This window comes from Pimephales promelas, chromosome 7 (genome assembly GCF_988280905.1).
Source record: "Pimephales promelas chromosome 7, fPimPro1.hap1.1, whole genome shotgun sequence".
Classification (NCBI taxonomy): domain Eukaryota; kingdom Metazoa; phylum Chordata; class Actinopteri; order Cypriniformes; family Leuciscidae; genus Pimephales; species Pimephales promelas.
The window spans coordinates 3,778,471-3,789,645 of NC_142775.1; the positions used below are offsets into that span (position 1 = coordinate 3,778,471).

At 40.2% G+C, this 11,175-nt stretch overlaps 1 protein-coding gene across 2 annotated transcripts; it reads left to right on the top strand.

Annotated features, from left to right (window-relative positions):
- The first annotated feature begins 192 nt into the window (after positions 1 to 192).
- prkra (protein kinase, interferon-inducible double stranded RNA dependent activator) lies at positions 193 to 6,636 on the top strand. Of its 2 annotated transcripts, none has more exons than XM_039658614.2 (8): positions 193 to 479; positions 767 to 957; positions 1,057 to 1,138; positions 1,230 to 1,302; positions 1,630 to 1,747; positions 1,833 to 1,927; positions 4,847 to 5,009; positions 6,338 to 6,636. In XM_039658614.2, the coding sequence occupies exons 1-8, from the start codon at positions 466 to 468 to the stop codon at positions 6,493 to 6,495; spliced, it is 894 nt and encodes a 297-aa protein (XP_039514548.2). In that variant the 5' UTR covers positions 193 to 465; the 3' UTR covers positions 6,496 to 6,636. The 2 variants fall into 2 exon arrangements, with proteins under 2 accessions (XP_039514548.2, XP_039514549.2); XM_039658615.2 differs by having other exon boundaries at positions 440 to 542.
- The last annotated feature ends 4,539 nt before the right edge of the window (positions 6,637 to 11,175 follow it).

The window sequence follows — 11,175 nt, forward strand, 5'->3', positions numbered from 1 at the left end:
CATAATTGTACGCTTTCAAATTATATATAGTTTGGTTTAGTATAGGATATTACTGTTTTATCTATGTAATGGCTATGGGCCAGTGACACTAGACATAATAAACACACACACCGACCAACACAAACGTATGAGAGGCGGGGCCCGAGAATCTGATTGAAAGTGTGATAGCATAGCAACCATTCCAACGGCTAACATGAATGGCTCTATGATATGATATATGCAAATAATGTTAAAGTTTAACCTACAAATCTGATCAAGCAGTGCGTGAGGAATATCCTCCATTGACTTTCACTCAAGAAAGGCACATTTCCAGTTTTCTCCACAACGATACGCATTTTGGGCTCAGCTTGGGGGCTTTCCCTGGAGGAGGTCCATTTGGAAGGCGGGGCTTATACTCAGTATAGAGGAATTCTATTGGCCAATGCTTGTGCCAATCAAAGTAGAAGCGGCATACGGATAGCAATAATGGCTGATTCTCAGTAAGGAACCCATACAACCTTTTCTTCTTTCTTCTACATTTAACAATCGCTGTATTTCAACACGTACGTGTCTGTTTATTGTAATATCTGCATCGGATTGGACTGAGTTGGGCGCTAGACTGTTTTACATGGGCAGGATGTGTTATTGTTTAGGGTCTCTTACGCAGTGCTCAATATCAACACTGTAACGTTATATTTGATGTGTTTTGGAGCTGTATTTGTCCTGTCGGACTCTTTGCGTTTTGTTTGCTCATTATTCTGACGTGGTAACACACATATTGTTCTAGTCCCAGTGTCGCGATGGCTCATCAACGAGTCTGCTGTCAGGATAAAACGCCAATCCAGATCCTGCACGAATACGGCATCAAAATCGGCAGCGCGCCCCAATACGAGCTCATACACGCTCTCGCTGACGGAGACGCGCACCAGCCTTCTTCCTTCATCTTCAGTGTCACCATAGGAGATGTCACATGCAAAGGTCATCTTTTATTCCCATAAGTATTATAATAGCATCAGGTATGAATAAGTAAGTAAGTGTACACTAGTATTTTAGATAATCGTTTTTTTCTTCTTAAAGGGCAAGGAGCGACTAAAAAGGCGGCTAAACATGACGCTGCAGAAGCCGCCTTGAAATTATTGAACCGAGACCCCCTGCCAAAGTAAAATACACACCGTAGAGAGAGGGAAATAAACCATTATAGGTTCATTACCTCAGTTAAAACTGATCCAAATGTTCTGAATCTTTCACAGTGGTCAGAATCAGAGAGACAATGGTCTTTTTCCTGAAGGCGGTGACGGGTCCAATCCTGTGGGAATACTGCAGGTATCTGATCAAGCTCTTCACATAATGAACCACAACTATTATTATTATTATTATGGAAAACAGCGTTGCTGCATCTGCGTTTGCATACTTCTACAAATCACAACATATAGGAAAATGTTTCTATTATTTTGTCGCTTATTGGAATGCTAGCAGGAGCCATTTACTTCCAGTCTTTGTGCTAAGCTAGGCTAGCTGTGGGTGCATATTATAAAGGGCACATGTATTTAAAAAATGATGTGCACAGATACATAATTTATATTAAATACTGCAATTTTCTGTCAACAAAAAAGTCAGTTTTGATTTAAACTCTGTTGTGTGTTTTATGAGGAACTGGCCATGCAGCGGGTGTGGTGTCTGCCGGAGTATTTGGTGTGTATGGAAACGGGTCCAGATCACATGAAGGAGTTCACCGTGACCTGTCGTCTGGAGGGCCTGGAGGAGTCAGGTGCCGTCAGCTCTTTCACACAGACACCTCAGCTCAGGCTGAGCGCAGGAGGACTGATGCCCTGTCATGTGCTTTTGCTCATCAGGGGCCGGCAGCTCGAAGAAGCTGGCCAGACGAGCAGCCGCTGAACGCATGCTGGAGAAACTGCAGAGTCTGTCCGGGTCTACCGAGATCACGTGGGTTAGTGACTTTCATCCGTTCAGAGATGTGTTGGGATTCTTTCACTGGAAATTATTGATTAATCCTTAGGTTTATAGGGTTAGTTCACCAAAAAATAAAAAATAGCCCATGATTTACTCACCATCAAGTCATCCTAGGTGTATCTGACTTTCTTCTTTCAGACGAATACGATCAGAGTTATATTAAAACATGTCCTGGCCTCTTCCAAGCTTTATAATGGGAGTGAATGGCTGTTTCTGTTTTGAAGTCGATAAAAGTGCATCTATCCATGATAAAAGTGCATCTAAAAGTGCTCCACACAGCTCCTGTGGGTTAATAAAGGCCTTCTGAAGCGAAGCAATGAGTTTGTGTAAGAAAAATATCCATATTTAAAACTTTATCGACTAAAATAAAACCGGGTGCGTTTGGAAGTTTTGGGTAAGTCGTTGAAATTTATAACTCGAGTCGGGCCTATAGCACGAGTGCTTTTATTAGGCGGCTCGCTCTTTATACGCAAAAGCAATACGTGCATCTGGTAGGCTAAACAAGTGCATACTAACATATGTAGCCTACGGTGCTAAATTGCTTATTGGATGCGTGTAAAGAGCACGCAAAGCTCGATCGGTCACATTCTCTGCTCCCGTTCTGTGTACGGTTTATTCCAGTTGATATAATTTATTCATCATGCTGATAAGATTGTGTAGTCTTCATTTTCTAATGCGTAAAAAGCATTAATATAATTCATAATTGGTTCTTAGGTTGTTTTATCTGTAGCCAGAATATGATGTGCAGTTTACCAAAACACACACAAAAAACATTTTGTGTTGCCTATTCCTATTGTAGAAGTTTGAGTGGAATTGTATTTGCTGAATGAGATTGATCGGTATTGGAAATTGTTGTTTTCTTTACAGAACTACAGAATCATTATCCTTACATTTCCCCCAAAGATAAGTTAAGACGTCCTGTTTTGTATTACTAGAAATAAATTATATCTGTTAAACATATTTCCATGTGTGTCACTCATCACAGTTCCTGGTAGTTCATGCAGTAAATGGCTGATAAAAACTGTTTAAAAAGTAAAAAGTGCTTTTATGCTGGGGTTTCACTCGCACAATCTCATCCCTGATAACTCGCTTCCTGACATTATAAAGCTTGGAAGAGGCCAGGACATTTTTTTTTATATTTAACTCTGATAGCATTCGTCTGAAAAAAGATGTCATGTACACCTAGGACGGCGTCGGCTTGAGTGCGAGTAGATCATGGGCTAATTTTCATTTTTGGGTGAACTATCCCTTTAAGGAGTGCACATCTAAAAAACATTCAGTATTTGCATGGATTTCTGTAATTGATCCCAATGAACGTGATTTCACCAAGCTGATCCTGGATCAACATCATAATCAACCAATCAGATTTGAGGGACAAGTTTGCAGTTTTTGTCAAGGTTATGCCTACAACCAGGGTTTGGTCAACAACTTATATGTGGGTTCAGGGTTCGGTTTGAAGTTGGGATGGATTTGGGATATGGGATAGGGTTTGGGATGGATTTTGGGATATGGGTTTGGGATGGGGTTAGGACTACATTTTTGGACAGAAATGTTGCTCCAGAATCAACAAAATATTGACCCCGGGAAAGTGTCTTATTAATAACAATGAATCAAGAACACAGTGCCATGGTTCACTCTAAAACATGACTTTATTTTGATTGAACATTTTTATTATGTAATGGGCTATATGCACGCATAATTTCCGCATTTGACGTAAGGATGCTCGTCCATTTCCGGTTGTGGAGATTAAAGCGGAGGAAAACCGAGGAAAACGGGATTATGGCAGAGTCTTCAATATTTACTGTCCTCCCGTCTTTGAAACGAAACGTACATACGTTTAGATGTAATTTTATATATAGTTATATTTATTTAATATAATTTTAAAAAGAAGCATAAACACAACGAGGGGTGTCTGTTTTATCTGTTTTTGTGACTAACGTTTCTTTAGTATAACCATGGAGTATAAAATTCAATATAAATTCTCGGTATTGCATTGGACTCTACGATCGGCGGAAGTTATCGAGCATCCCTAATGCTTCACCGGAAATACCGCCGTGCATAGAGCCCATTAAAAACTTTTTCATAGGCATATGAGCATAACTCATGTCTTCACGATGAAATTTCATAGTTTGGGATTGAATGCCTGGCTCTGTGACGAAAATAAAACAGTAAGCTACACAGTTAACTAGCTTTTAAGTAGAAAAAGTAAATGACAAAAAGACATGGTAAAAAGTTTCCAATGCAGTTTCAATGTGACCTTCATGTAACAATGAAAAATCAGCCCTGGAACATAAAGTGCCTGAAGAATTGAACACGTCACCTTGATTCATAAGAGATTTGCATTTGCAAGCCGTTTCATCAATATTTCAGCATGAGGAATTGTTTTGCCATTGAATCATGGCTGAGTGAGTCTCCATCAAGCACAGTCTCGCCAACAAGCTCAGGATTGGGCTTTAGATGATATGTGACCCTGGATCACGAGTCGCACAAGTGTATCTGTGGCAATAGCCAACAATACATAGTATGGGTCAAAATTATAGATTTTTATTTTATGCCAAAAATCATTAGGGTATTAAGTCAAGATCATGTTCCGTGAAGATATTTTGTACATTTCCTACTGTAAATATATAAAACATGTATTTTTGTGAGTGCTGCACAATCTTGAACATAAATGCACAAATTTAAAGGCGATTTTCTCAATGTTTCGATTTTTTTTTTTTTTTTGCACCTGCAGATTCAAGATCTATTGACCTATTGTATGTAAATATTCTCCTAAGCTAACAAACCACACGTCAATGGAAAGTTTAATTACTCAGCTTTCATATGATGTATAAATCTATATTTAAATAAATTGCCTTTGTAACTGTTTTTGTGTGACGTGTCATGTGGTCCCCAGAGCCCTCCTGCTCGTGTGTATGTGGAGAGCTTCCGGCAGTCGACGGGCGAGAAGATCTCTCTCCTGAAGATGACTCCTCTCAGCATCCCCAACACAGACTACATCCAGATGCTGCTGGAGGTCTCGCTGGAGCTGGGCTTTCAGGTCGCATACATAGACCTCGGTGCGTTCCTGCTCCTCACTTTCTTCCTGTGTGTTGTTTTGTGTCTTAAAGGGATAGTTTACTATAAAATGAAAATAAGCCCATGATTTACTTTTATAATGGCAGTGTATTGCAACTAACAGTTTGAAGCGTTAAAAGTGCATCGATCCACGACAAAAGTGCATCTATCCATGATAAAAGTGAATCTATCATGATAAAAGTGAATCTATCCACAATAAAAGTGCATCTATTCACGATAAAAGTGCATCTATCCATTATAAAAGTGCATCTATCCATGATAAAAGTGAATCTATCCACAATAAAAGTGCATCTATCCATCATAAAAGTGAATCTATCCACGATAAAAGTGCATCTATCCACGATGAAAGTGTGTCTATCCATCATAAAAGTGCATCTATCCACGATAAAAGTGCATCTATCCACGATGAAAGTGCGTCTATCCATCATAAAAGTGCGTCTATCCACGATGAAAGTGCGTCTGTCCATCATAAAAGTGCATCTATCCATCATAAGTGTATCTATCCATCATAAAAGTGCATCTATCCATGATGAAAGTGCGTCTATCCATCATAAAAGTGCATTTATCCACGATAAAAGTGCATCTGTCCATCATAAAAGTGAATCTATCCATGATGAAAGTGCATCTGTCCATGATAAAAGTGCGTCTATCCATCATAAAAGTGCATCTATCCACGATAAAAGTGCATCTATCCACGATAAAAGTGCATCTATCCACGATAAAAGTGCATCTATCCATGATGAAAGTGCGTCTATCCATCATAAAAGTGCGTCTATCCACGATGAAAGTGCGTCTGTCCATCATAAAAGTGCATCTATCCATCATAAGTGTATCTATCCATCATAAGTGTATCTATCCATCATAAAAGTGCATCTATCCATGATGAAAGTGCGTCTATCCATCATAAAAGTGCATCTATCCATCATAAAAGTGCATCTATCCACGATAAAAGTGCATCTATCCATGATGAAAGTGCGTCTATCCATCATAAAAGTGCGTCTATCCACCATAAAAGTCCATCTATCCATCATAAAAGTGCATCTATCCATCATAAAAGTGCATCTATCCATCATAAAAGTGCATCTATCCACGATAAAAGTGCGTCTATCTACGATAAAAGTTAATCGATCCATGATGAAAGTGCATCCATCTACGAGGATGTTTTTAATAAAAGTGATTGTATTCGTCTGAAAGTAGAAAGTCATACACACATAGGATGATTAGGGGGTGAGTGAATCATGGGCCCATTTTTATTTTAAATTGAGCTTCTCCTTTTAAGCGCTGTAAGTATTGTGTGTGTGTTCTTCAGATGAGCTCACCGTGAACGGGCAATACCAGTGTTTGGTGGAGCTGTCGACCCGGCCGGTGACGGTGTGTCACGGCTCTGGCATGACCAGCAGTAACGCCCACAACGCCGCGGCACACAACGCCCTGCAGTACATCAAGATGGTGGCTAATAAACACTAACAGAACTGCGCGCATCATCGAGTCTGAGATAGTGAACTCTGACGTGTGGGGCAACTGACCCGGGCCTATGCAGAAAATAAATCCATTTCTGGGTCACTACCCTGAGTTTATTTCTGGATGAGGCAGAGTGCTTCATTTACACCAAATGGTCATTTATTTACACTAAACTTAAAACTGAATTCAGTCCGATGTACTGAATCCTGAATAGAAAGTGTTTGCCACTGCAACACACCTGACCATGGTCTTTTTTTTTTTTTTTTTTTTTTGCTTAATAAATCCATTGTAAACACCATATTAATAGGTTAACAGTGTGTATCATTCCAAACCCGAAAGACTATCGTTCATCTTCGTAACACAAATGAAGGTATTTTTAATGAAATCTGAGCCTTTTCTGTCCACCCACTGACAGCGATGCAACTACCACTTTAACACTTCATAAAGAAATTGTAAAACGAATTAAAAACTTTAGACGGAAGCTCAAACCTGTCGCGTGATTCTCATTGGTTCACGAAAATCAAGCACACATGCTTGAGCTTCTGTTTACCACATCTGATGTGTGAGTTGATGAATATATTTATAATGGCAGTGTATTGCAACTAACAGTTTGAAGCGTTAAAAGTGCATCGATCCACGATAAAAGTGCATCTATCCATGATAAAAGTGAATAAAAGCTTATATTCATCATATAAAGTGATCAAATTTCTCAGAAAATGTGGAATAAACCGCTCAATTCATGTGAATTAGTTGTATGATCTCTATAAACTTTTTGAAGCATCAAAGTGTCACTTGGTGTCAACGGAGGGGAAATCGATTAGATTTCATTGAAAAGATCTTCATTTGTGTTCTGAAGATGAACGAAAGTCTTCCAGGTTTGGACCGTCATGAGGGTGAATAAATTAGACTTTTCTTCTTTGTGTAAATTAACCCTTTAAGAAATGCAGTGCTAAAACAGGCAGGATTGGGTCTGATGATCACATGGGTTCCCATGGGTCCTTGAAATCCTTGAAAGTCTGATTTTTTTTCAAGGCCCTGGAAAGTTCTTGAAAAAATAAACATGCATAGACACAGGTTCTTGAGAGTGCTTGAATTTATTTTGTGCAAGAAAAAAATCCATAATCTGAAAATAAAAAATCTGGCGATTTGCTCCGGAGACATTTCACAGACACACCATGAGACATTGCAAAAATAGGTTGAAACTGCTGAAATGTGATGCTTGGAAAACGCAAGTTTCAAGGGATTTGGTTCATCAAAGAAGATTACAAAGAATTTTTCTTTTTTGTCCCTTACTTAAATGTAAAATGTTTCGTTCCGTATCAAATCAATCCGGGACGCGATGTCCATAGACAGTGGATTTACTCAAATTCATATTCTATTCAGTCTGTGAGTCTGATACTGCTCAATAGGGCTTTGATTATGAGGCGTGTCTTAATCGAACCAGGAAAAAAACCCAAAAAAACCTCTGCACGCAATTGGATAGACCTACAAACAATAAGAGCAACGCAGTGAGTGATGGATGTTGAGCGAGTTGTCAACAGAACTGAACTGCACGCACTCCGGAAAAATTATTTAAAAGAAAAAAAAAAGTGTTAACGACCTTTGCCGGGGTTGCAAAATGAATTCAAGGATTCGCCGAGTACTTGCAAACTCGGAAAACATTCTTGAACTAACATTTTTGAGTCTCAACTTTATAACACGGCTGGAGCGCGACTTGACTGATTTGAATAAATGGAGAGATGACAAAAGACGCCAGGTTAAAGAAGCGTGTTCATTTGAGTCTTGAGCCAAATGATGTTGTAATTATGTATTTAATGATGATTTAAATACAAAAATGACAAGTAGCATCTAATGATTTATTTAAAAAAAATACACTGCTTATAAGGGGTACAGTCACTACCAGAATGGGTATGGTGTACGAGTACGTATAATAAAGTGTCACCATTGTTTGATGCAACGATGGCTTTGACGAGTTGCATCGCTTGATGCCTATTTCGGTTGCTTCTTTAACTTGGTCTTCCATGAGTGCGACCAAAGGAGAAACCACAATGACATGTCCCAAACCACAATGTCCCGTCTTCTTAGCGGCCATTGGAGCCAGATGATAAATTAAACTTTTGCCGAATCCTGTAGGAAGGACGGCAAACACATCTTGACGATCGACAAATGCCTTTATTGCAGTTCTCTGTTCGCCTTAAAAACGAATGTGCTGTCGATTTCTTCTAAAACAGACGCGATAGCGGAATCTATACGTATCTCTATTCTCCAGCTGCAGTCTTTTTTTTGCTAGGGTGTGGCCTGTGTCCCACCCACCACTACCTTACAGGACACACCCTAGTCCTAACTCCAAGTGTTTACTTGGGGTGAACTGCCAGCTTTGTCTAATTTTCTAACTTTCCAAGATATACAATGCGCAGTGCGCTTTTTGTCCATTGCTAATTTCCCCGCACATAGTGCAACACTACAACTTCCCTACTTAGCTGAATTGAAATGGCAGCTTTTACCTAACTGTGAAGACGGATACAGGTTTTCTGGATGCAGACTAAGACAGACTGTTCCATGGGCAAATAATTGGTCAGTTCAACCCAGAGGACTGCACCAGAGCTAGGAGCCATTGCGACGAAAAAGCTAATTAACCACAGATTTTCTATTTTAAAACAATTATATCTGGGTATTAGTTGCGCTTTGTCATTTGAAAATGTATTTGACTTTGTTTCATTACAAACAAAACTATATTTTAGATTTTATTTGACCTTTTTTTTTTTAATTGTTTGTCAATTTTTGGCAATCTAGGGTGTGGCCTGTGTCCCACCCACCACTACCCTACAGGACACACCCTAGTCCAAACTCCAAGTTTACTTGGGGTGAACTGTCAGGTATTAGTTGCGCTTTGTCATTTGAAAATGTATTTGACTTTGTTTCATTACAAACAAAACTATATTTTGGATTTTATTTTACGATTTTTTTTTAAATTGTTTGTCGTTTTTTTGGCAATCTAGGGTGTGGCCTGTGTCCCACCCACCACTACCTTACAGGACACACCCTAGTCCTAACTCCAAGTGTTTACTTGGGGTGAACTGCCAGCTTTGTCTAATTTTCTAACTTTCCAAGGCTGTCCGAGAGTCATCGCCGCTGTGGGGAATCGGCAGTGCCATCGAGCATGGTGTGCGAGTCGCCGACGCTCGCCGTGGGCCGGAGCCTGCTGCCGTCCGCCGCATAAGGGGAGGAGCAGGGAGCGGGGGACTCGCTGCCATGGACACTCGAGGCGGGGCGCTGGGGTGCGTTGCCGGTGGAACGCCGAGCTCACCGCCGACCGCCTGGGAATGGAGGGGCGGCTGCCTTCCGGGAGGGAGAGGAGGAGTCACCGCCGCTTGCCGTGGGCCGGAGCCTGCTGCCATCCGCCAGTTAAGGGGAGGAGCAGGGAGCGGGGGACTCCTGCCGTCTGCCCAAGGCACCCGAGGAGCCGTCGCCGTCCACCGGGTGCGGGGGAGCGTCGAGGCGTCCACCGAGGGCCATCCAGCATCGCCTAATAATTGGTCAGTTCAACCCAGAGGACTGCACCAGAGCTAGGAGCCATTGCGACGAAAAGTCAAATTAACCACAGATTTTCTATTTTAAAACAATTATATCTGGGTATTAGTTGCGCTTTGTCATTTGAAATTGTGTTTGACTTTGTTTCATTACAAACAAAACTATATTTTGGATTTTATTTTACGATTTCTTTTAATTGTTTGTCGTTTTTTGGCAATCTAGGGTGTGGCCTGTGTCCCACCCACCACTACCTTACAGGACACACCCTAGTCCTAACTCCAAGTGTTTACTTGGGGTGAACTGCCAGCTTTGTCTAATTTTCTAACTTTCCAAGATATACAATGCGCAGTGCGCTTTTTGTCCATTGCTAATTTCCCCGCACATAGTGCAACACTACAACTTCCCTACTTAGCTGAACTGAAATGGCAGCTTTTACCTAACTGTGAAGACGGATACAGGATTTCTGGATGCAGACTAAGACAGACTGTTCCATGGGCAAATAATTGGTCAGTTCAACCCAGAGGACTGCACCAGAGCTAGGAGCCATTGCGACGAAAAAGCTAATTAACCACAGATTTTCTATTTTAAAACAATTATATCTGGGTATTAGTTGCGCTTTGTCATTTGAAAATGTATTTGACTTTGTTTAATTACAAACAAAACTATATTTTAGATTTTATTTGACCATTTTTTTTTAATTGTTTGTCAATTTTTGGCAATCTAGGGTGTGGCCTGTGTTCCACCCACCACTACCCTACAGGACACACCCTAGTCCTAACTCCAAGTTTACTTGGGGTGAACTGTCAGATATTAGTTGCGCTTTGTCATTTGAAAATGTATTTGACTTTGTTTCATTACAAACAAAACTATATTTTAGATTTTATTTGACCATTTTTTTTTAATTGTTTGTCAATTTTTGGCAATCTAGGGTGTGGCCTGTGTTCCACCCACCACTACCCTACAGGACACACTCTAGTCCTAACTCCAAGTTTACTTGGGGTGAACTGTCAGGTATTAGTTGCGCTTTGTCATTTGAAAATGTATTTGACTTTGTTTCATTACAAATAAAACTATATTTTAGATTTTATTTGACCATTTTTCTTTTTAATTGTTTGTCAATTTTTGGCAATCTAGGGTGTGGCCTGTGTCCCACCC

Bases quoted from the DNA above. Each gene is read 5' to 3' on its own strand.
- prkra (XM_039658614.2), top strand. The intron at 1,303-1,629 runs GTATCTGATCAA...GTGTTTTATGAG, and splicing joins ATCCTGTGGGAATACTGCAG to GAACTGGCCATGCAGCGGGT. The intron at 1,748-1,832 runs GTGCCGTCAGCT...TTTGCTCATCAG, and splicing joins GGAGGGCCTGGAGGAGTCAG to GGGCCGGCAGCTCGAAGAAG.